Source organism: Bombus huntii, chromosome 6 (assembly GCF_024542735.1).
Source record: "Bombus huntii isolate Logan2020A chromosome 6, iyBomHunt1.1, whole genome shotgun sequence".
Lineage (NCBI taxonomy): Eukaryota > Metazoa > Arthropoda > Insecta > Hymenoptera > Apidae > Bombus > Bombus huntii.
In genome coordinates this window covers 15621375-15648871 of record NC_066243.1, presented here as the reverse complement: position 1 = coordinate 15648871, position 27497 = coordinate 15621375, and the positions used below count along the sequence as shown (strand labels likewise).

General features: G+C 37.5%; 1 protein-coding gene and 1 long non-coding RNA gene across 5 annotated transcripts in view; one reads left to right on the top strand and one right to left on the bottom strand.

Moving 5' to 3' along the window:
- The window catches only part of LOC126866729 (GTP-binding protein RAD-like), a 76762-nt gene that overhangs the window by 11121 nt on the left and 38144 nt on the right, over window positions 1–27497 (bottom strand). For all 4 annotated transcript variants that reach the window (XM_050620665.1, XM_050620666.1, XM_050620668.1 and 1 more), the window contains one exon: window positions 4054–4268. In XM_050620665.1, coding sequence (XP_050476622.1) covers window positions 4054–4268 — 215 coding nt within the window. The remainder of the gene's footprint in view (window positions 1–4053; window positions 4269–27497) is intronic.
- On the top strand, window positions 1376–7292 carry LOC126866739 (uncharacterized). The gene is made up of 2 exons (XR_007690031.1): window positions 1376–1485; window positions 6950–7292. It is a non-coding gene; the product is annotated as an uncharacterized LOC126866739 (long non-coding RNA).

Sequence of the window (27497 nt, the reverse complement as noted above, 5' to 3'; positions counted from 1 at the left end):
TCAGCGAAATATGAAAGTTGAAAACTGCCTGAAAATATACAGGGCGCGGTTCAACGTGCACGCGGCTATGGGCCGATCCTTTGCGAACAAACAAGAAGAAAACGTCGAGCAAAATTCTTTCGTCCGAGGCATAGAAAAAGGTATTCGGACGCGGCTAATTGCCGACTAACTGGACGAAAATAAGTTAGCAGTATATTGCTAGTATATTGTTCTACGCGTGGAAAACAAAATTTGTTGTCCCTAAGACGCCCAGTTTCCGAGAAAAGAATGAATTTGGAAATTTTGCGCGCTCGTGTTTTCTTGAAAACCAAGCGTTAAACGAAAGAATCGTATTCCACGCTTCTCGCACGTACCACAACCTTCTTCTAATCGTTTAGTCGCGCCTGCTCGGCAGCTGCGTCGAATATCGGGCTGACAACTAAGTGATTGCGGATTTTGTCAGTACCAGCTAATGAGAAAATCCGCAATCACTTAGTTGCCAACCCAACATATCGAACGAATTATCCAAAGTCAATTTTCGCGAAAGCCGAAGACGAAAATATTCCGTTCCATGTACTTTATTCTTAGTTTCTCATCAGGGATCGCCTCACGTTGCATCCTGTCCCATCGGCAACGCGTACACCCGTTTACACCTCGTTGCGTTCGAGCGGTGGTCGACCGACGTTGCTCATAATTCTCGGTATTTTTTCTCGCGGAAGAGCACTCGCCGAGATTGCGTCTTGTTTCATCGGCCGTGCGACCGTCTCGCGGCACGGGATAACCTTTTGGGACTCGACGAACAGGCAGACACCAGCGCGCCGGAATTACACGAGACGAACGCGAGAGACAGAGGAGCGCGAGAGGCAGAGGAGCGCGAGAAAGGGCCTTTAATTCGTTCAAGTAGAGCCGTAACCGCGGACAATCTTTCGGCCTTCGCTCGTTCCACCGACACCGCGAGTCGGCTGTAATTGCTCGGCGGTAATTACGCGGTTGTTAATTGCTCGACGAGAGGAAGACGAGTGGCAGACGTGGAGGATCGAGGCCGAAATATCTCGCGACTGCAACGCTGGCGCTGCAAAGTTCAGTTAGTCCATTCTTACGAATCGACCCTGGCGAAATGAAAAGCTGTTCGTAGCACTTTCGGACGCGCGCGATTTGCCCTCATTGTATGCAAATGGTAGAATTAAAGGAGAAATTACCTCGGTGCTTGTAACGATATTACCGAAGTTTTGGAGAAAATGTGCTAAATTAGACAGGCAAGTGGTGCCCGTTTCGACGGTCTTGAAATATCTTATTAACATTTATCTTCCGAACAACTTGTATTCGTTGACTGTCGAATCGCAAAACTGCGATACAATTTATCTTACATTTTATATTTGTATTTTTATATAGCTCAACCTGTCGATGTAACTTGTCGATGAAAGAGATAGCCGTTCTTAACGTTGTTCAAACGAGGAAAAAAAGGAGAAGAAAGAGGATGAGTGGGTTATGGGTTGGGCTAGAGCAGTGAGTAGCAACGTGAAATAATTTACAATGAATCTACCCATGTGCGAGATGTTTGCGCCGTGTCTTATCTGTTTGTTCGTCGCGTACGTAGCGTGTACTAATAGTCAGAGTCATCAGATACGTATACACGTTCGTCGCACGTAATCTGACGATAACCACGCACGGGTTTACGTTGTCAGCTACGGATAGAAACACGTTTGACAACAATACACGATGATACATGTGTAAATAACAATAATTGGTACTAGTGGAATTTACGATACGCTTAAAAGATCGCGTGAAATAAAAATTGGGTCGCGTTAGCGTCGAAGGTGGTCAACGCGGACGGGTTAAAATTTGAGTGACTTTAGTTGGTTTCTGGCTAGTTGGATTCGGGTAATAAAAATCCGGTTACCCATGTGTATGCCAGAATGGATTGTAAATGAAAACTGAATTTAATTTTTTTTTTTTTTTTTGCGAATATCTAGGAAAGGAAGATTGCGCGGTGGTCACGCGTACAGGAAAATGTTTGTTCTCAGAAGATCGATCTAGGCGATATATTCGAAGCTGGTTGAAATCGGTCAGGCGTACTGTATTCCGTACAACTATCGAAAATATTGTGCGGTCGAGAGAAAATATCGAAGCGAGAGGAAAGTCAGCTGCGCTTTAAGGATTACGTATTTTCTTAAGAAATGGCGCATGCCCAGGACTTATCAATCGACTTTCTTGCGAAAGTTTTATAACAACGATGGTTCCCCAATGGCAATCGACGTATCGTAAGCCCGATATGTGTGTAATAGTAGGAGGGGACAAGGACTTGGAATTTATGAGTTAGCTTTCTTGAACAAAGAACCGCGTACGATACAGAGAACAGCATTTCCGTGGACGTTCTGTAAGAGGAAATCTGCCCTGATTTTTTATTGCGTCTTTTATGCCTTTACCTACGCTGGTCGCTATTATTCAAGGGCATCTTCGAGGAAAGATAGATCCGAGGAAGCAGTACGCGATATAGCGTGTCGTTTAACTTGAGATAGTATGCACATTAGGGCAGGATATTATGCTATTTTGGACATGATGTATGTTATCGTATTAGCAGGTTTTCACGTAGATCGACCTACTTGCTGTTGCTGCTATTCGTGACAAATGGTACTTCGTGTCGTAATATCGATAAGTAGATATAATAGTTTCAAGGGGATGGTAGTTTTTAGCGTAAACGCGGCTACATACATACACATGCGTGACAGATGATCCACGTACAGTACAAATCGTAGTTCAAGATTCATCTACAAGTCAAATTCATCTGACGTATAACATGGTCTGTGCTATGCCACGTGTAAATGTCTAGCGTGTAAATCTGACAGATAGGCGGAGGAATAATATTGAAACGGGACAAGAGCAGGGGAAGACTAAGTACTTTTGACAGACTTGATACAATTATAAAAATAAGCTCGTGTATTTGTCGGCATATGCTGATAGATATCCCGTGTATTAATGAAAAATGTTACGTGTATATTTATACTCTGCGTATAATTGCGTATTCTACGAAAATATTTTGAAATTTCATTAGTCGGCTGTCGCGATTATATCGATAAAACTTGAAACTAACGTGAAATTCTATATAGATATCTTCTATATCTTGTATTTCGTATCTGTGTATTTTTTCAGATTGGTTTTAAGTTTTGCCCATATAATCGTGACAGCCAACCAATGAAATTAAAATATATTTTTACGTAATACGCAATTAGGCGTAATAGAATACACATAAAGTTTTTCCCTGATCAGCATTCAAAGAATATTCGCACAACATTTTTTCATGATATGTGTTCAAAGAATATACACATGACGCTTTTCCACGACAGGTGTTCAAGGAATATATATACATAACATTTTCCCATAGTAAATGTTCAAAGAATACACACGTAACATTTCTCCATGATACGTGTTCAAAGGATATACACATGACGCTTTTCCACGACAGGTGTTCAAGGAATATATACATAACATTTTCCCATAGTGAATGTTCGAAAAATATACACGTAACGTTTTCCCATAGTAAATGTTCGAAGAATGTACACGTAACATTTTTGCATAATATGTGTTCAAAGAATATACACATAGCGCTTTTCCACGACAGGTGTTCAAGAAATATAGGCATAACATTTTCCCATAGTAAGTGTTCGAAGAATGTACACGTAACATTTTTCCATAATATGTGTTCAAAGAATATACACATAGCGCTTTTCCACGACAGGTGTTCAAGCAATATAGGCACAACATTTTCCCATAGTAAGTGTTCGAAGAATATACACGTAACGTTTTCCCACTAAATATAGCATCGCGTGACGACGTACAAAAGAGAGAGGAACATTGTCCTTAGCCCTGTGCAATGTTCCAACAGCTTTACATAGTGGTAAGTGTTACGTATAGGTTTCCTTTGTTTCAACAAAAGTCTCGACATTCTATACCTAATGTGTGTCTAGCCTTTGTCACGCGTTTTAACCGTTTGTTATAGTCGCTGTTATAGTCGAACAACGTTCCATGTATAATGGATATACGCGACATGTGCTTTATACACTGATTTATTCTCACCTCAATAACCTGGCCTCCCTGGTGCTGCTGCAGCTAGTGCCAGAGGATGTGACGCTGTTGATACTCTTGCTACGTCGGCTCTTCAGCGAATCGCCGAGGTTATAGACCCCATTCGCTGTTATGGAAAACGACCTGAGCCTGTAATATTCCACTCCATCTTCTTCTCCCTCATCGGCCCCGCTGGCGCCACCGCGTTTCGTTTCAGCGAGCATCGGCTGCAACCAAACGAAACAATCCTCTTAATTGATGTGCTTCTCTTTCGAGGACCCTTCGGCAAACTCTCTATACATTCTTCGATCCGTCGCAATTTGATTTGGAACGGACGAGGAAACGACGGATTATAAGAAAGATATAATCGGCGAGGGTCGATACTAAGAAATAACGAACAAGTGAAAACGTCTTAAGTCTAATTTAAACGACTAAAAATAGAGAATCAGAACGGTACTTCTCTAAACAGTAATATTTCATTGCCTTTACCGCCATTTACCTATCCAGGTATTTTTTTTTCCTCACCGTAGTTAAACGAATCTATTTGTTTCAGTCACTGTAAATACGAATTACACTGAATTGAACATAGAACAGCTTAGCTATAATACACGTCACACACTGGCAGTTTGAACGTCGAGGACGATCATTAGAGGCAATTCGGATACAGGTACACATTGCGCTGCGCTGAAAATTGCCAGCCAAACTAATATCGAAGAACCGATTGCAAAGGCAAAGTGAATTAATGGCAGAGGATGGTTCACTATCCGCGTGTTTTGTTTCGTCAAACAATGAATTCGATCGAAACGTGAGAATAGTTGCAATGAGATTCTCTCGACCTGTTTGCGTGGGCGGTTGTCGGAGCACGTCTTCGAACTTTTGTCAATAGAACAGGAAATGTTTTCCTCTGTTTATCATTTTGATGCAGCAAACGGACGCTTCTGCATACGAACGAAACGATTATTGAGCTTTTTTTTTTTGCAAGTTTCACGGTCAACCTTTTCACTTCCTTTTTGTTTATATAAAGATGAAATACCAAATATATAGTTATATTTAGATATCTATAAATATTCGAAGGAATTGCAGGACATACCGAAATTAATAAAATTCTACGAAACATTTGAAAGCTATTTTACGTGACAAGACTAGCACTTGCTGCTTCGTTCGTATTACAAACTTTTTATTCGAACGAATCGCAGAATGTATCAGTATCAGTAAATATTCTATGGAATTTTTCGAAACTATCTCGTCTGACGAAATTAGAATTTTCAGGTTCCATCGACGGTATGAAAAATCTTTCATCAAACGAATTACGGGATAGGTAAAATTTAATAAAATTTCTCAAAAATACCCCAAGTTACAAAAGTAGTAGGTTGTAGGCTGCTCTGTCGACGTACCTACGATTTTCTATTTAAACAGATAATATAAAAAATACCAGAACAATTTCGCGAGATTTTATAAAAATGCTTTATCCCTTTGTAGTAGCAACTGCACTAGCCAGTTGTGTTTCGAACTGTTTATAAATTTCCATGCAAACGCATTACAGAATATTCGTAAAATTTCGTAAAAATATTTCACATGGCAAAAGTAACGATTATGTCAGCCTTTTTCGTACTATCATATAAATTTCCTCTCAAAGAATCAGCGAAATGTACCGATAAAATTCCATAATATTACAAATTTGGATAAAGAGTTCGAAGCAAATCGAAGTTAAACGAATATTCCACGAGTTTTCAACCAGTTCGAGACATTTCGTAGAAAGTAATAAATTGAAATAAAAATTCTACGATTTCTCCGAAGTATGTGACAAACGCTGCATAGTTTGTCTCCTAAATACAACAAAAGTAAATCTTATATAAAGAAACGTAAATATTAGTAAGGTTTCTTTCGTTTTATAAGGAAATAATGGATGCGCAACATTTTACATTATTTTATCATTTTGTTTTATCAAGACCGTTTTAAAGATCACAACGTTCGACGGATTAGCTTTCATATTTGTACAAAGATGCGTCGTTGCAAAAGACGTGTCTGTAAAAGAGAGACACTTTTCCGGCAACTAAATAAAATTACAAAGAAAGAATACGAATAAAAAGGTACAAGAATAAGAAATACCTTTTCCCAAAATATCGTACGCGATCGTTCGTAGGCTTCGATTCGATCATAAACCGAATACTCGCATAATCAACGACAATACCCGGTGACCGTTTTCCGAGAAACGGCGAGACTGCGACAAATTGCGGTTAACAACTGAAACGGTATACGCGTACAGGTAGCAGCTACGATTCAGCATTGATTGTACCGCTAAAACAACGTTTGCCAACCAAGAATAGGTTCTCGTTAACTCCGTTCCGTGCGAATTGTTTTCTCAGAAGTTGTTAGATCAAACAGTTTCACAGATTCGTGGATAGAGACTGTGTCCTGAGCTGTGTTTCCCCTGTCACGATTAGCATGATTGAATTCGATCGGAACAGCCGGCAAACGAGATTACCCACGAGTCCTTTGTTGAGAAAGAAACTAGTAGAGTAGAATCAGATCTGAAATAACACGACGGTTCGGAGGGTCGAAAGAAGATTGCTGCTTTTCATGCGAATGGAGAGTGGGGCTTTCAGATGTTCTCACTTAAGTCAGCTTGCTCACGATGAGAGGATATACTGCATGTACATAGTACGGTTCGTGTTATTCGAGCTGAGAAGGCTTTATAGGATAAAGTGCATTGTGTTATATCTCTAAGAAATGTCGATGATATTCCAGGAATTAAAATTTGTTGGTAATGAAAATGGTAAATGCTTCGAATACGAATGGAAACGTGAAATTTATGTAATTTTTTCGAAGCAAAAGTAGCTGTATTTTTAGTTTGAACGAGAGAAAATTGATTGATTATGTGGTAGCTAGTGAAATTTATTTGTTTCAGGAAGATTTCTGCGTGACGTTACAACGAAGTGGAACGGGTGAAGTTAAAGAGAGACGCGACATAAGGAAAAATAGCGTTTTAATAAAGTCGCATGTTCGGATACCGAAATATTTTATGTTCGAATAAAAGACGATGGAAGTTGGCGCAATAAAAGTTTTATCGTGTGCAAAGCGATGTTTGCGAGGAAAGACGATGTGATGTTATAAGCTCGATATTGAAATAAATATGACGGTGGATAATTAAAATATCTTTTTCTTACTCGAAATGTTCATCTTTTCACGCAATATCTCGATATGTAAATTTTTCTGTTACAAATGTTCAAATATATATCTTTTTATCGAAACCATTTTCGTGAATCTCACTTTGGCGAATTTATTATCTCTTGACAAATAACGACTTTGTTTATTTCTAATAGTTAATTGGAAGCAACAACGATTAAATTAAACAAAGATCTACTTTAAATTTCGATAAACGTGCAGAACGAATGTTTGGTAAATCGAGAAACGTGGGATCAAATGGAAATAATTCTATGATATTTTAAATGACGATATTTTCTCTTTTTATCTCGTCATCGCGTTACCTCTGAGTTCCGTTAAAATCATTGTTTAACTTTTGTTGTTTGCTCCGTATCAATTGTAATATTTTCCACGTTTTAATCCCTCTGCATCAGAAAGGGATTTCGAAAGAATATCCGAAACTTTTTCACATCGAGGTTCCACGTATTTTTAATATGTCCAGATATAACATTATAGGGATGAAAATCCTTCAAACTTGCACCTTTGTTTAAAAACGCGTAACTTCAATTTTTTGCAGTTTTTTAAATGCATGAAATTTAATAAAAACGAAGGACAAAGCTTGTAAACTTTACTTATATCGTATAGTTACATCTTTTGTGTATCAGAATTTTATTAATAGCAGTCGTTTTTTCTCATTTGCACGTTGCTCGTCGCATTGCTCGTTAAACGCCAATAAGAAATTTCAAAAAGTTTGACACACCAGCGTTTCGAATATTTTAATAAATAACCCAAGTTGTTTAACGAACATCTGTCATTAGAGTAACGTTAAAATTATTTGCCTCAGTTAAGCAGACAATCGGAAATCACGAAGGATACAGCGTGTTTAACAAAAGGCATGATAGAATTTTCCAAAAATGAGAATCCAGTTGCATAACAGTTTTTTTTTTTAATACAACGAAATGTATCTATTCTTCGTCCAAAATTACTTTATCGATCCGAGTTATTCGCTTGATATACGTTTTCTGAACTTTTGTCAACTCCGATTATTGCTTAGTAGATAATAACATTTCCAATAAGTGGAAGTAATTTATTTAATTAAATCATAGCTAATAATTAATTGCCAACTTTGGAAACGAATATACTGAAAATTAAACAACTTGGAGCACTTAATCGTTCCATTTATAGAGCAAATGATAAAACAGACGTGGAGCATAGTTAGCTAGATTGCTTAATACACGGAATAAAAATAGACAGGTTTGTTCGTCACGAGAAAAAAATATCCCTTTTTCACTGGGACTACACGTGGCAAAATGGATATTCGCAAGAACCGGAGGAATTTGACTGACAAAGCTTTGACGGACGACTTTGCTTTATCCAATATGCAGAATATTGCGCGAATACAGAACTGTATTTTCAGTACTCTGGAATATTTAACTGGTGGAAATTTCATGAAAATAATAACTGCAACGTAACACATATCCTCGATAATCGAGTGATTTATTTCGATTAAAAGACGGGCCAGTAAAAATAATGTCTCAAATAGAAATAAATCGATTACATTCAAGTGGTTTTATTTCATCTTTTCAAGATATATTATACCGCATAAGACTTCTGTTACCACTATCGAGATATGTATAAATTTTGTGTGCTAGACTAGATTGGCCGCGTAGTAGCGACACACGTATGTGAATATGAGTGTATGGAAGTATGTGTGTGCACAGCATCTCGAAAAACAGATGAATGCAACTGTTCCATTGTCAGTGTAGTATGGAAGATGGTGAGACGAAGAGAGTGCTGAGATGCGTGTAAATGTCTATCGACGAAGATCCTGGAAACCGTTTATCAAATAAATCTAAAACTATTTTAATATGAATTCTAAGTGTAATCTTAATATTCCTTTACTTTTATTTCGGCAATTAAGATTCAGAATTCTCAACAACCACGAAGAAAGAAATCTCAGCAGAAAGTAACTTTCGGATTTCTCACTGATCGAAGAGAATCCTTAAATTTCCTTCAAAGTTGTAGAGCCTCGATTATCGATCAAAAAACTAACGAGCAGGTGATAAAAAATGACACGAAATCGATGAATGCGACTGTGTGTTATCTTTCGCTTTACTCTCTTTCGCCTAACTTTCGTTCTGCACCGTATGAAATGGCGAACCGATGGTTTTCCTTCAAAGAGACACGAAAGCATCCTATTTCATAACGCGAGATTTCTTTCCACACATAATGCGAAGCTGCTCCGTACGAATCACACGATCGATACCTGAAATCGGTCTGAGCGAATCTGATTTGATTGGAAAATTCTATTTCTGCGCGCGGATCGAGTTATTTAATAACTTCGTTTCCACGCTTCGGCCGTAAAACCGTTTTCTCATTTCGCGTAGGTTAATTTTGCGGCACGTGCGCTTTATTCGCGCTTCGGCGAAAGAACCGTGCCGCGTTTCAAATAAAAGCCCATTGAAATGATAGCGCATTGTGCGACGAATTTACGCTCGCGCTCCTTTTCAGCGTGCGCATCGATCGCCACAGGGTTAACGAAACTCCGCTGCGAAATGTCAAGTTTTTCTCTTGAAATTTTTATCGCTTCACGTCGACTCGGCTCCACTCCACCTCGAGTGCCGTACAATGGTATCGGATGCAAACTGTTATTCTAAACCTACGCTATAAGTTTTAGGGAATTAACGGTGTTTTAAACGCAAAGCTTGGGAAACAAAATTTGCTTTAACATTTTCTTGAAAAATACGATCGTAAAAATATGCTCGCGCAACGCTACGCCTCAACTTCTAACATCAATCGACTTATTCCGTGTGTAAAAGATTCATATTCCGTGTGTAAAAAGTTTTTGAACGCATTTTCCTTCTTAACACTTTGACTGCCACGTTGGTCATATTTGACCGGCCACGGTTTCTCCTGTGACGCCACGGTCATTGGTGACCGGAGCGCTTCAATTTCTTACAATTGTAAAAATTCAATGAAAATTGACAGTTGGGGAATTTGGAATATAATCGAAAAATAGAAGATACTTTGAAATGAAAAGTGCCCCATTGGACGATTAAACATTTTTATTAGAACATCGATAAAAAAAAATGAGAACAAATCTTGCATCTAACGGTGCACTGTGTTTGCGTGCACATCTTTGAGGGGTAATCTACGAATATTATTATAAACACAGCTTAGAAAATAATCGTAAATGCTGCTTTATAATCGTATAATTGAAGTTACAAGTGTGAACATACCTTGCTATTATATATAGAACGAGCAAATACCGTTTACTAATATCTTCTACACGTTTCAACGATATATTCCGCACGTTTTGCTTACAAAGAAACAACGAAGGCGAATGGTTTGTCGAAATAAACGAAGCCTCGTTACAATATGTCGCTATCGACTGTTACCAAGGCGCCACGGTGGTCACCCGTGACCACCAATGAGATAAATGGTCCATTAGGGAAGAACGTTGTCTCACATCGTCAATTTATTATTATTTCGCCATTGTATGCTTTGAATAATAAAAATACTCCCGTGGCGTCCCGTGGTAGTCAAAGTGTTGACACTAGCTTGTCCAACTTACTTGTCCAATTGGCTTGGAATTTTGCTGGAGTCTGCAGCAGCGCGAGTTCAGTACTTTTCTTCTTTTTCTTATTTTCTTCAGCCATGGAAAATCGAAGAAGCAGAAAGAAGAAGAAAAAAATTCGTAATCGAATCGCATGGTGCCTCGTTTCTTCGTCGAACTCCATCGTTCTTTAAATCATCGACTTTTTCCTTTCGTTCTGGCACCTGCTATAGTCAAACTCATCCCAATTAAGAATCTCCTTGAGTTCTTTCATTTTAGATAAGTAGAATGGGTACCATCGGACGAGGCTCGTTCGCCTATCGCGTAGAAGGGTCGTGCCATCGATTTCTATTTTTCCTCGACGAATGAAAATGACAAATGTTGTTAAAATACGTCGTTTCTCGTCGCTCGACGTTTCAACGACGAGACAAAATACATTTTACTATACGGTTTCGTGGACGTATATCGTAGCATTCGATACAGTGCGCCTAACGACAATGATAGCGGTAATGGCAATAACAAAGATCAATATATTTTCATATTTTGATACTTTATCTTGCTGAATTTAAAGTACGTAATATTCTCTTGGTTCGTTCGTTACTGTAACAAAAATTACTGATAGCGTTTGCTCGTATAAAATAAGTTTGATCGTTTCGTGGAAAATTCAACGTCTTTGTCTCGCTTCTTAGATCAATTGTAAACGCCCCATGGTACGTTAGAAACGAGGACATACGGAAAGACCTTGGAATACCAACGGTCAAGGAAGAGATTAGCAGATTCGCAAGAAGGTACAGAGAAAGAATAGCAACGCACCCGAACCGGCTGGCAGCGGAAACGATCGACACAACCATAGGAAGGAGACTAAAAAGGAAACCCAGCAGATCTCACAAAGGATATATCTTAACAAACACGAAGATGGTACCCCATTGGGGGTAGCCACCCACATGATAATCAAACAGATAAAAAATTCTACCAAATGTCCAAATTGGACAAATTGTGAATGTGAAATTTTAAATAAAAAAAAAAAATCTTTGTCTCGCAATTTATTTACTATTTTCTTTTTCCTTACTACTTACTTTCTTACTACTGAGATTTTCTATTCGATACTTATACTATACTTGACCTTGTCAATTACAGTTCCTGTCAGACGCAAAACTTTCCCGCATCTCGCCGTTATATTTTCCGAGAATATCAGTTTAGTATCTTTGACTTAGGAATATTTAACGTTAAGGATATTTTTATACCAGTTCCTTTTTTTAACTTTTCTACGTATATATTTTGACAGCTCTTAAATATCGTAAAAGCTTTTATAAATCTTGCCAATACCTTAACCAACTAAATCCATTTTATATCAATTTTATTGGTTAAAGGTCTTTATAAATTACAAACTGCTTCTTAACATATTGGCAGCTGTCGATGTAGTTCTACATTATCCTAAAATCGATAACCGGTTACCGCTAACGTACATTCTACGTCATTTAAACATTCATAGCTGGTTGGATTTTATAATGGAAGTTTTTTACCTATTTGATTTGTCGAGTTTTGAGTTGAGTTCGAGTCGAGAAAGAGAATATCAACTTAGAAAATATTAATTTAAAAATTAATAATCGATCGTTTGTTTCTATATCGGGCACCGTACACTTTCGTTACTCTTTGTGATTTCACTAAAATTATTTTACAATAGTTTTTCATTTTTACAATTTGCATTTTCAACATAGAGATTTCTATTAACCAGTTAGCTGCTGCGATCGGTTTGAAAACTTTGAAAAGCCTGTACCTAAAATGTATGAGAAAAAGTAAGCGACGACGAGTATACTCGTCAAACGCATAATATGCGTAGCTTTTATAGCATAGAATTAAATCGTAACGAAACGACTGTTCTATTTTTTAATTTTATTAACGGTAGGCCTCGTCGTAGCACGAAATATTGCCACTTCTTCGTGACGAGTATACTCGTCAAACGCACAGTATGCATAGCTGTTACAGCATAGAACTAAATCGTAACGAAACGACTGTTTTATTTTTTAATTTTATTAGCCACAGACCTCCTCGTTGCACAAAATATTGCCATTTCTTCGTGACGAGTATACTCGTCAAAAACAACTCACTGGTTTTAAATATGAAACGACGAGTGATTACAGGGAGAATACGTTCATTTATTCATTTTAATGCTGCAATCCTTTATGCAAGTTTTATATTTATATTAATAACATTTATAGAAATTTTCGAAAATTGTAATATTCCACCTAAAATAGAATCGTAGAATTGTTAAGACTTATACTAATCGTAACTATATAAAAGTTAATCGCGTTAAAGTCATCGGATTTTTTCGTTCGGTGTACCACCCCATTTATTTATTTGCAATTTATTCGCAATAAAAAGTAAGGAAAAGATTTAAGGTATCGTCGAGTGATATTTAGTCAGCGTAATTCTCGGCCTCGATTACATCAACGTTTTAAATATCAGGTTACCGAATAACGAATAAACGATGTACCATGTAAGAAACTTAGAAAGAGAGATTAGGGTCAAAGTGAATCCTCGTACACTGACGTGCTCATTACGAGAATTAAGGTGTATTGTCGTAAACCGATGTCTCGCGTTTTAGCCTAATTTCTTGTAACGGGTAGAACTCGAATATTCCGCGTGATATTTAGTCGACATCGAGCTCTCTCCCTAATGGTTTCATTCTCTAAGCATCTTCAGTTCGAAAGGAATCTGTTTCGTCGAATAATAAAAATTGTATTAAACCTTTGCACTGCTATGTCGAGTATGACTCGACATGAGTTTTTATCCTCAGAAGCTCCTTTGTCGAGTTCCACTCGACATTCTTTCATTCTCACCTTTTTTCGCGAAACGTGCGAAAGAAAAGCAGAATTGCATTCTGGAAATTGTTTCCAGATATATCATACACTTAAAAATTACAAAATACAACGATAGTGAGAATAAAACTGGTATTTAAGCGAATTTCTTTCTTCCTTTATTTATTTAAATTGTCTTATCTTTTGGTTAAAGTAAATTTCAAATAAAACACTTAAACGCATTGGCAGCTGCTGATAACGAAATTGAAATAAAATTTAGAATGCAAAGGGTTAATAATAAATTGTATATTAACCAAAAATATACTTCATTTCCTTAAACGCTATCAAAATTCTAAGAATCTACGATTAGAGTCTTTGTAATAAAGAAACAGCCATTTAGAAAGAGACATCTCTCTGACATCGCAATATACAAAAAAAAAAAAAAAAAAAATGTTAAAGAAGAGTAAAATATTATCGAAATTGTCTCTCTAATACGCTTCAGCTTAGCTTGGTACCACACGTTTATGCTACTCAGCTTCTCAAAAATATTCCACCACTATACATTCGATGCAATCCATCGATTGCAGAGATCTTGGAGAGATTCAGCCGTATCAGCTCGCGCCACTGTCGAAAACAATTTGCCTAACGCGAATCTGTCGTAAAAAGGTCCACAGACTTTGCTCGCTTGTCGACGAGTTTGCTCCTTTATCGGTCGAGGTGTAGATCCTTTTAAGCCGTTGGCTCTCGAACTTTCTCGGCTAACACGCGTCAAACTCAACACGATCAGCAAAGAAGGAACAAAAGTGTCAGACATTGGGACAACATCGCCAACTGGCAACCTCGGCTTTCATTTCGAAAACGGCCCGACTATATCGTTCTACGCTTTCTCGTTCTAGTTTCTCGTCGGATTTACGAGATTCGCAGACGCGAAGCTTCACGCGATCTGCACGAGAAATCCATTGGACGTGGAGAGACTAGTTAGACCGAGTAATGTCGACTCAATTCGTGGATAGACTCGCTCTTCCTCGACGTTTCGAAAAATCCTAGCTGATGGATTTTCGCGTAATCCTCCTCTCCTGACGGTTTGCCTGTCCTGCAGGACCCGGATTTCCTCCTACTCGCGCGGCTAATCGGCCAAATTACTGGCAAAGGGGAGAGACGTTGGCGAATGGAGAAGTTCCGTGTTATTGAGTTACACGGACCATCTATTGGATTGGCAACTAAGAGATTGCGGATTTTGTCATTAGGTGGTAATGAAAAAATCCGCAATCTCTTAGTTGCCAAGCCAATAGTTGGTTAATTCTGATATAAATAATTCTGATGGCACTTTATCGCCGTTTACTGCCCTAACTCGAGCTCGCAAGATTAATATCAAAATTCTTAGCACTTTGAAGTGTGCTCGGTCTTTCGAGTTAGTTCGAATTAGTTTAGTGTTATAGTTTTTAATATAGTCAGTTAGTCGACCGTAGTAAAAATTCGTCAACCTTTTCCTATCGCTGCACACAGGACTAACTTAGGTAACTCCAAAGTGCTAAGGATTTCGTCATTACCATCTAATGACAAAATAAATAATTCTGATGGCATTTTATCGCCGTTTACTGTCCTAATTCGAGCTCGCAAGATTAATATAACAAACTTCTTAGCACTTTGAAGTGTGCTCGGTCTTTCGAATTAGTCCGTTTGGTGTTATAGTTTTTAATATAGTCGGTTAATCGATCGTAGTAAAAATTCGTCAACTTTTTCCTATCGTTCCATGCAGGACTAACTTAGGTAACTTCGATTTTGTTAAAATAGACCTTGTTCGGCTGTGAGTGACGCTACAGAGATGGTCGTTTTTCTTTTACGGACCCTTAATCATCTTTAAAGCAACTATAGTATTTGTCTCGGATGAGATCGCACGTTGTATTGTATTTAGTGCTCGTTCTTTCTTATTTTTATTTATGTGCTCGTGTATCCGATAGTTAAAATATGTGGATAAACAAATATTTGATTAACATTGAAGAATCATTACGGTCTACGTACAGAGAATATAATTATTCATTTTTATAAAATATCTTCTAGCAGAGACGATGAATCTTATTTCCAAGTAATGAAATTTTCCGGTGTGAAAATTTCCGTAGCTTAATCACGATGACATTCGTTTATTAAACGCAATAAAACTCCGGTGAGCTGTTCATTAGCAGAGTTTGAACATTTTATCGATAAATTTATGAAACAATTTATCGGTTTCAAGGTTTATATAATTAATTATTGTATGGTATTAAAATATAAAATTGAGAATGCGATTAACGGCAGTATTACGAGGATGCGTTTAATCGATAGGAAGTTTTTTAATAGATTTCCAAGATGTAATTATCAAGCTATTTAATCAGATCCAATTAAGCGCCCTCCTTTTTAGTTGGAAATTTCGAAGTAATTCCGCGTATAATTTAACGCGACTGAATTTCATTCATTCGTTTGAATAATTCCATTCGTTTGAAATTCATTTATCGTTCACACATTTATTCTTCATCCGTCTGTAACGTTCTACACGATCGTACTTATAACCAATATCGTTCCAATTTTCTAAATATCGTGCATTTACAAAATAAATGAATATCAATAACATCGTAGCAAACTTAGATCCCGTTACGTAACGTGTCTTAAACAAACAAATTTGAATTTAATAAAATGGACGAATATCGCTGAATAAAATCTAGCTGCTGCAGTAAATTTGCGAATTTTTATTTTATTTGTCAGTGTAAGTATCGTAGGTAACTGCTGTACGGATGAATAATCCAATTTACTCAGTGAAGCTGAAAGTCTATTAAAGAAAAAAGAATAAAAAAAATACCGCAAGTTGTTCGATCAAAGAATTTGTCGCTGTGTTCTGCGTCTTTAAACCAGCTATTAGGCGAACAGCGAATTCCATCACGGAGAAATGTTGCGTCCTTAGACAAGATACGATCGTCAAGGTAACGAGACAAAGCAGAACGTTCTGTGAAATTGCCGTGTGACAACGCCAGGCCACAGACTACTTCTACGACAAAAGACATCGTAATGAGTCCTATTTGCGACGTCTTGCGGCAGTCAGCTTATTCATTAGACATTACTACTTCGCATTATTACATGTTTCGATCTGCAAACGCAACACACCTTATCCGATACACTCACTTCCAATTAGTAGACCAGATACAAAGATGTGTCGCTTAATCCTTTCGCTTTGCCAGTCCAATCCGCCGAAGTACTGTCACTGAATGGAAACGCGCGCCAGAAATACGTACAGTGTGCGTGGTTGCTGTATATACGTTTTCCTAGGTCTTAGATAACAATAATTCTTGTAAGAACCGTATATGAAATATCGTTTTACTGTCGACGGATTTAACAGATTTTTTAGCATGGAACAGTATACGATCGTTTGGATGTTCGAAATATATTGCGAGAAACGTTTTGATGTTGTTTCAACAATGAGTAACTTTAAGAAGTGATTAATCCAATATGTCAATAGAATCAACAGAAAAAATATATTATTGACTACAGATAGCACTTGTACATGCGTCATTTGGATACCCGAAATATGGGCTGCAGGACTCAGGTGTCACGTCAGGAGACACGAGAAATCGCGAAACCGATAGATCGCCGGTGATCTCCTCGCGTCGCAGTTCGAACGTTTCACGAATAAAGTGAAGAAATTGAACTTTGTATTTTTTTTTTTTTTAATATTTCACATTCACAATTTGTCCAATTTGAACATTTGGTAGAATATTTTGGCTGTTTGATTACCATGTAGGTGGCTACCTCCAGCGGGGTACCATCTTCGTGTTTGTTAGGTTATATCCTTTATGAGATCTACTGGGTGTTTCTTTTTTAGTCTTCTTTCTATGCTTGATGCGTTGATCGTTTCCGCTGCCAGCCGGTTCGGATGCGTTGCTATTCTTTCTCTGTGCCTTCTTGCGCATCTGCTAATCTCCTCCTTGACCGTTGGTATTCCCAGGTCTTTACTTTGTATATATATATATTTTTATTTAATATTTCACATTCACAATTTGTCCAATTTTGACATTTGATAGAATTTTTTAGCTGTTTGATTATCATGTGGGTGGCTACCCCCAGCGGGGTACCATCTTCGTGTTTGTTAGGTTATATCCTTTATGAGATCTGTTGGGTGTTTCCTGTTTAGTCTTCTTTCTATGCTTCACTTTGTATATAATACACAATAGAATTTGCGGCGGCACTCGACGCCAAATAGTGCAGCGCAGTGGTTAGCGCCTTAGGTTACGAACGTTCGGGTTCTCAAATCCTGGCGACCGATTTTTCTTTCCACGATACAAAAATGAGAAGAAAATGCAGCGGTATCCCAGCAGTTAGCACATCTACACCCGCAGTAGAACCTAGCTTGGCCTCTACACCAGCAGTAGCACTATCAGCCACAAGTACTACACCTCAAATTTATTATGCAAATCCAACAGAGTGACGGTTCAAAGTGTTACAAGAGACTGAGTCAAAATGTTTTAACAGACTGACTCGAGCGCTTATTTTCGAGGGTTTTTATACTGAAGTTTTAGTTCCTCTGGAGGGATTGTCGTCTGGTGCATCTCAGAGACGCCTATTTCGTTACTATTTGGTTATTGTTTCGATGGCTGTGGTATACAGGATGTCTAGCTTATCCTATTACTGTTTCTGAGCGGATGGTCTTCTTCAGCGTGTGACACAGAAGTCGTCGCGTGGATGCCGTGTATAAGCGGCGCTCGAAGCAAAAGGGTTGAAGACGCAGCACTTTCCCACGATGGAATTCGTGAGTTGTCTTTGATGGACGACTCAAAGTCGTAGAAACGATGTACCTTCTTTTTTAAGTGAACTTTCAGCTTCGAGGAAATATTTGGATTATTTATTCGTACGAGTAATAGTTTCTTCGATAAAAATCAAAAGTCACTATTTTCTGTAAATGTTAATATGATAATTGTTGGATAAATGTTAGATATGAAATTGAATTAGGGATTTTAAATGTATATACGTGATTTGTAAATTCTATTTGTACGTGTATGGTTCTTCATTGCAGGTAAACGTAGGGAACAGTTTGAATGTAAAACTTGAAATCTCGGTAATTCCAGAGCCTCGTTCGCATTAGTCTAGCGACTTAACTTCCAGTTTGTGCGAGTTAACTACAACCTAATTTTCAGTTCGCTCGAAACCAGTGAATATTTCATGTGGCGACGAAAGATTTCTTTGTCTTCAAGAGGGTCTTCAACAATGGACGTTTAGTCTTTCGTTACTCGCTTTTTCCAAATAAATCCATCACGAATTTCGTGTCGATATACAAACGAGTATCGATATCGGAATAAAAATAACGTACATCCACTATTATTTATTTATTTATTCCTAAGGATTTTTGAATTTGTTCAGCCTGTGAAGGAGTAAAAAATAAAGAATTTTCTCGTTTCGTCAAAGACCGAGGAATTTATCCTCTTGAAGAAACACCTGAAGAAATTGTATGTTTCATTCACAGCTAAAGAATTTTCTTACTTTTATTCGCCTGATAAAGTTTAGTATGACCAACAATTTGTCACAAACGCTTGAACCTATTCGATTTCGAGTAAAAAGTAAGTTGATGTGAAGGAAGCTTAACATCGAGGAATCGTTGCCTTCCACGATCGTAGCTCGTCATGTTTTACCGCCGCGCACTAACCGTGAGAAACGTCAATGGCACTGTTATCGTACAAATTCTGTCTAAACAGATAAGACAAATCTGGTAGCTGGCACAATTTTTCGATATCTCGGCAACTGACTCATCGTTTCAACGAAGGTTAAGGACGGCGATGTTGCACACGATCGAGAGGATCGTCGCGTTCATCGTCGGGTCCAGTTACGTCGACGTCTCGGTCTGGTGAATGTCGTTTAACCCCTTAACATGCAAATCCTTCTGCCTCAAATTTTGTCAATCTTCGTCACGAACAAGATATCCAAGCTGTTTCATATTGTACAGTCTTCGTGTTACTCGAAAGGGTTGGAAATATTGCTCGAGCAACGCGTTGCAGCAATTTGAAGAGACAGGAGATTTTGTACAGTGATAAACAGATTGCGGATGTTGACGATTCGCAGATTGAAATGCTCGTGCAATTTCGTATTTTTATGAAAATAACGCGAACCGAAGAAGCGAGATTTAAATGGAATTTCCTTCGACTTCTAAATATTACAAAGCTTTTTGTTTTTATTTTCGATACTTTGTACGTTTTTGCGTGTCACGCCCACCCTGTACATTTTTCTACGTTTTATTTTTCCATTGGTAAGTTTACAGTGAATTTGTCGTTGTAGAGAATCTGAAATCTCTTCGAATGTGAACGCGGTGCTTGAGGAATTTCTCTCCTTGTTCCTTAATATCCTAAACGCTTCGAATAACGCGAATGCTATTTAATTTCGAATAACTTGGATATTTGTTTTCCAACAGAGTTGCGAACGAAAACGTGATAATAATTTCTTGAATAATCTGTTGCAACAGCTATTCCACTAGATACGTAGACGGGATAATTTGTTACGAATAACGTTTCATTGTTATTCGGAAATATATTCGACGTAGAATTTAGTTCGTTCGAATGATTATTATTTTTTAACTGCTTTAACTTACTGTGCTTAATAATTATTGTTTAAAACGATCGAAATAAATAGACAATTTCAATTTCTATATAATCGATTAGCATATATTCTGGCCCTAACGTCTGATTAGATGAACGTGTATTTATGAATAAATTAATGTTACACAAATATCATTGAAAGTATTAAAATAACATGAAAACGAACTTGCAGTTTATTCGCTACGAAAAAATTGTACAAACTTTCTACATCTGCAAACGAAATTTATTGCTATTTAATTTAATTTTTAATTGCAAATTAAAAATATTCTTGCTACCCCATAATAATAAGCGTTAAATACATTAACGTTAACACTTAATCATCGTCATTCTAAAAACAATCACGTTTTACAGCTAAATCGAATACTGTTGGTGCGTTAGTCGGTGTTAACCTTCCGGAAGTAACACGACATGAGTGTGCCGAGTTTTAAGGATCTTGGTACAAACGCGAGAGACGTATTCAGAACTGGCTATCATTATGGAAAAAGTCTTATCAAATTGGGTGTTAAATCGAGGTCTAGCGAAACGCTGGAAATGGGCAGCGATTTACGCTTGGACTGCGACACATCGAAGGTAATTTTCCACCACGTTCCTGCCCCTCAAATTTTATTTCTTTCTATGTATTTTCGATTAAATATCGAAACCGTGGGACGAGTAATCTGAATATCGAAGCATAATAATTCGACAGGAGCAACGAAGTAAAAGTAATATCAAAATAATTTGCAACCGAACGATCGCATTCTGAGAAATTCTTCGTGATACTATTATCGCCGAGTATAATTTCTTTTGTATTTAAGAAGTTGTAACCCGCTTAGAAGCGAGTGTTACGCGATTACTAACCTTCTGCATGTATTTACTTATGCAAATTCCGGACGCAACAAGTCAGAACAAGTCAGTACATTACACTGCAGATTCTACAGATCCGCGATCAATAGTTCCAGTAGTCTTCTATGTTCGTAAAAAGTCACGAACCTCCGTTGGTCTCACAAAAACTTTTGCTACTGCGTATATGGAATATAATAGCGTATCGAGCTTTATACATTTGTTTTTTATTATTTAATTTGTACTTTACAATTTGTCCAGATCGACTTTTGGTAAATTTTTCCAACTTAATTACTAAATAACTCGTAGATTGATACCTCCAGCGGGATACCATCATTGAATTTGATTATTTTATTTCCTTATTGAGGTCAGTGGGGTGTTTTCTTTTTAGTCTTCTTTGTAGAATTTTTTTTTTATTAATTTGTACTTTAAAATTTGTCCAGCTGGACATTTGGTAATTTTTTCTAACCTAATTGCTAAATAACATGTGGATTGCTACCCCCAGCGGGATACCATCTTTAAGTTTGTCTATTTTATTTCCTTATTGAGGTCAGTGGGGTGTTTTCTTTTTAGTCTTCTTTGTAGAATTTTTTTTTATTAATTTGTACTTTAAAATTTGTCCAGCTGGACATTTGGTAATTTTTTCTAACCTAGTTGCTAAATAACACGTGGATGGCTACCTCCAGCGGGATACCATCATTGAGTTTGACTATTTTACTTCCTTATTGAGGTCAGTGGGGTGTTTTCTTTTTAGTCTTCTTTGTAGAATCTTTTATTATTTAATTTGTACTTTACAATTTATCCATCTGGACTTTTTGTAAATTTTTCCAACTTAATTGCTAAATAACACGTGGATTGCTACCTCCAGCGGGATACCATCATTGAATTTGATTATTTTATTTCCTTATTGAGATCAGTGGGGTGTTTTCTTTTTAGTCTTCTTTGTAGAATTTTTTTTTTATTAATTTGTACTTTAAAATTTGTCCAGCTGGACATTTGGTAATTTTTTCTAACCTAGTTGCTAAATAACACGTGGATGGCTACCTCCAGCGGGATACCATCTTCGAGTTTGACTATGCTTTATACATAAGCATAGAATATTATCAGATGTTTTGTAAAGGAAACGATATATTTTTTGTTACCATGATATACTTTTGTCAACGTATGCTTTGGTAGCATACGCTACAACGGATATAAAAAACAAATTCACATTCATGCGTGATACATCTGGACTTCTTAAGCAATAATTTTTGTCACACATAGTAATGATAATAGATACGTGTAATGGAAATAAGATGCGAAATTTATACGAGACTTTCAAAAAGATTCACCGTGCTGCAACAGTTATCGATCGATCGTATCGTAAAAAATGCTCAGAGTGCAAAGAGTTAATTTACTTTACGTTTCGTCTTTCGAACACCCTTCAGATCGTGCACGGTAAATAAATCACTATACAAAAGATCGTAGGGAAAAGACATTTTCCGATATGATAAACTTCTTCGCGAAAGTATCAAATGTACAAAAATGTAAGCGTTTTAAACATTTTACCATTCACGTTGTGTCTTATCGCTATTCGTAACGTTTTTAATCGTTAAACGAATCGAAACTATACTTTCTTAAGGACAATGCATACATTGTTCTCGATATCCGCCACAACAGTCGAAGCATTGATCAAAATACTCGAAATAATTATTTCTCAGTCGTGATATTATTTTTCGTTATGACATTTCTCCGCCTAACTAACGAAACGAATATCGTGTTATTGGAAAATAGCAAGAAATACGAATAGAAGGTGCAAAGCGCGCAATTCTCGTACCAGTTTTTAAAGATGTAAGCGACTTGTGCTTCGAAATTACGGCTATTACGGATAATGAAATTCTTCGGATCTCTATGTACGGGAATTCTCTTATAATTTTCATCTAAAGGGAAAACAATCGACGATAAATTATTTAGCACGGTACCGACGGATTTTTATTAAAGTCGTCCATTTTTGATTTTCCAATTACAGCTGACCGGCGTCGCCGATGCAGAATATAAAACGCAAGACTATGGAAGCTTTCTGCAAAAATGGACAACAGATGGTACGGTTACACTGGGCTATGCTCTTCGACAGACGATAATCCCAGATATTGGCCTGAACTCGGAGATTAGTTACAATCCGGAAACAACTGCCAGAGCGATAAAAGTCGGCGCCAAATTCACCAAGCAAGCCTTCAACGCGATGTGCTCGATCTGTTAGTTGATTTTATTGTTTGACGTTAGTCGAATTTCATAGTTACGCGTATTACTCGTACTTTGGTTCCAGACAGACGTGATTTTACACACGTCTAATTTTAACGGTAACAATATGCACCTCTCCTATAGCCAAAAACGTTAACCGCGTTTCTTCGTCGTTGCTTTCACCAGTTCTGCCATTCACATTGTTCGTTTCTCCATTGAATTTGTTATTATTTGCTTCTAGATTTCATTACACGTATTTATATATGTCGAGTTCTCATTAGGGTTAGGGGCGTGTAACGAATCTTCATTTGGATTAGCCATTGTTGTTATACAATACGGATGATATTTACTGGTAAGAATATGATTAGTGGCGATTAGATACTCGAGATGCTAATGACAATGATCTGAGGTTCAATAACGAGTCCATCGTCAATGGGATAGCAAATGCGTTTTCTTCCAAAGTCTAAGTCGAACTAAACTTACTGGTCCACAATTCGAGCGTAGCTCAACTTACTTGTCCACAGTACAAGTAGAACTCAACTAACTCCCTCAGTCCAAGTGGAACTGCACTTATATGCTCTTCTTCGTACCTCTCTGTACCCCTCGAGTCAACTATATTTTTAAGGAGAGCTATACAACTGCTCTATAGCTGTGTTAGGTAAAAACGTCCATTCCGTGACCGTGGCTACGTTCAGCGACCAGTTGTGTCACTTCGAGCCCAAGCCTATTGTCATAATTCTTGGGCACACATAATCGTATTAAATCATAAACAGCTACTTCTAAGTTTTGTTATTCAAGTACCGCTATAATGAAAGGTCTAGACTAAAGTATTGGGGGTGTTCCCAAAAATTCCAAAAGAAAGGCCCCGATGTCCTTTCATCTCCGACATATACAATTATGTTATAATATTTCACGTTATTATATCTCACAGCGTTGGTCGTAAGTATCACGACACGTGTCGGTCATATTCAGCAAAATTTGAACGTTTTTGAGGTATAGGTCGTATAAAGATTTTGTCTTTATCCGTGTTGGGGGATTTTCTTTCAACCTTTTACCATTTAGAAATCGTGAAAAACAGGACTACGAGTGGTGGGATTCGGACCTGGGTCCTGGAGCGTTCGTAAGCAATTACGCTAACCACCACGCTGCCTCCACCGTAGATAAATCCAAACAACTGAAATGAAAACTGAAAAAATTCTACTGGCTCATTGGCAGACGCTCCAACTTAAACATGCAGAGTAAAATAATGCTACATAAAGTCATATTAAAACCTGTTTGGAACTATGGGATCCAACTATGGGGAACAGCGAGTAATTCCAACATAGAAATTCTCCAACGATTCCAATCAAAAACTCTAAGATCCTCGATAGATGCACCTTGGTATGTTACCAACGAAACAGCGACCTTAGGATACCCACAGTTCAAGAAGAAATATGCAAATTTGGTAACAGATATAATATAAGAGTTAGCAACCACCAAAACCCATTAGTTACCCAATTACTTGACACGACGGATCAGATCCGCAGACTAAAAAGACTACACCGTTTAGATCGAAGCATTAGATTCAACTAGAATCAAACATACTATAAACTCTTATAATCCAAGTTACAGTACCACGTCAAAATAATTTACTTATAATTCTCAATGAGAATTGATTACCAAATAAAAATTGTCTACCAAATAAAAAAAAAAAAAAAAAAAAGAAAACCACCGCGCTGCCGTCGTCCGGGCCCTGGGTAGGGTCTTTGTGCAGCAAGCCATGGGACAGAAACCGTTGAAAAATTTTGCTGTCGAGTGCCGCTATATTTTTAATTGCTTTCATGTTCGAATTATTTCACTGAAAGTCTCAGTTTCCTTGTTTTCTCGTGCATAATAATTGGATACTGTTTCACGGCCAGTCGAATTCGAAGGTTTACGTTATTGGAACCTGGTGGTGTGTCAAAGGGAGCACCAAGATGGAACTGCCCTCTGACATCGATCAATTATGAGAAACATAACGGCGATCGATCACCGAAGAAAATATCGCATTACTTTTCCCAGCAACGCCAAGATATACGTTCCAATATCTAAAGACGATGGTGATCCGCAATTTGCAATTTCCTAATTCCCTTCTTCCCTTTCCGCTTTAACAACGTCCCACTTACGTACACGGAAATGAGATTCGTCCTATGTAAATATCCATGTGTGCGTATCTTCGATGTGAACGCTTACCTTCACACACGTGACTGACATTTGTATCCAGCGAGGCAACGGAAATGCCAAGCGTAACTCGATATTGCAAAGTTCGTTAGCCGTCACTGATATCCGAATGAAATCGATATTAGGCGAAAATCACTCTTGCCACGCGGTTTACATATAATTCCCAGTTTTAACCGTAATAACTGCGGTTCAACCGCATGCTACGCGTCACACCAATGTCGGATATCGAATAACATCGGGGCCACGGCGTCGTCAATTGGATGGAACGTTCGATGTTTACCAACAAACTGCGTAGAACCGCAGCAGAGGACAGTTTACCATGCAATATCTTTGTTGCGTGGTAGAAAGTCGAATAGGAGATCGAAGTTGCTGATACGGTGCGGCACAGGATTCCGTAAATTATCTTCTTTGGTGGAAGGACAGAGCTACTCTACCGAGTTCTAAATGAAACGTTATTCCTTGTAAAATGTATGTGGTTCGTTGAAAATTTGTTGATTTCATGGGTCGTGGTGCGTGAAGCGAAATGTATACTTGGAAAAGGACCAGAGAATTAGAGAATGTAATGTAACGTAAAACCGGAGATTTGTGAAAAACCCGAAAGAGCAGGATTAGTAATAACAAATAAACGAGTAAATATAGCAGAGAAAGATAGATGCGTTGGTTCACAGCAAATCGATGATACTTGTAGTTAATGGGATGTCCTGAATTAGAATGTTCCAAAACAGCGTGTTTTTGTGATTTTTTTTTTAGAAGAGAAAGAAACAAATGAAGTTATTGAATTTTGAGGTGTTGTTTTATATACATTTAACGAATACAAAAAGATTTTTTTAAAGTAAAAAAAAAAAAATTATAACAGATTTCTAAGCCTATTTCATGGGCTGCAGTTTTCGATCGGCGTGAAAGATTCACCTCGTAATTCTTGGCCGAAACAGAATACCAAAAAAGGATTAAATTATTATATGTTTTTCTTCTCGATGCACTTAAAAATTTTGGCGGGCTTAAAGAAAGAACGTGTTTTATAAAAAGAAAAAATGAACTTTAAGGTGCTATGACAATTATTCGAATAAACTTGTTGACGAACTTTTTTAATTCATCGAGAAGAAAAATATATAATAATTTAATCGTTTTTTGGATTTCTAAAAAAAATCACAAAAAGACGCTGTTTTAGAACATTCTAATTCAGGACACCCCCTTAAATCCCGAAGCTATTAATATGCAAAGTTATCGTAAGACCCGTGTGGACGTAAGGCATCGAACAGAAGCTGATAGCCGCGTTAAAAAAATAGAACGAATGCAGTGGATAATACTTGGCACGATTGTAAATGGCCTGTGGTACGCTCGTAACGATGACCTCGGGAAAGACCTACGTGTTAGAACAGACGAAGAAGAAATAGAACGCTTTGCAAACAAATATAAAGCTCGGCTAGAAAATCATCCAAATAGCCCAGCTCGCAGCCTGTACACATTACCTCGAAGATTGCAGAAAGCACATCCGGATGACCTGACCACCACACAATATCTTAATATTGCTGGTAATAGAGCCAGATACTGTCCGATGTGGCACAGTATCTACTCGCTGATCGATCAAAACGATACAGCAATTTACCGAATGTTCGAATAAATTGTGAATTTATCACGAGGCGTTAACGAACAAACAAACAAACAAAAAATTGATAGTAATAGCAGTTATGAAAATATTCGACCATTTACTGAAATAAATTTATATCCAAATTATTTGTTATTTTATTATTTTCCATCATCCATGCGTCACACATTGTAATTGACATTTAACTTTATTTAAAAAAATGCAATTTTTCGCAATTTCGCGAAAATCCTGGTGCCCGCGAACAGGTGAAACGATTCGTAAAAACTAGACTGCGCAGTTTTACGCATTTTATGAGCAAAGTGCAAGACCACGCGAAACGTATTTAATACGAAAAAATATATAAAACGTTCGAGGTATTATATCGCTGGTTGCTAGGATATTTGAAAATTGGATAAAATAATTTTCTGTCGATGCTTCTATTTTTTAAAATTATACCCTTGAGAGTACGAATTGGCATAAAAATCGGTAATATTTTCCGCCAAGAACAATTTCCCTCGGAATCCAAC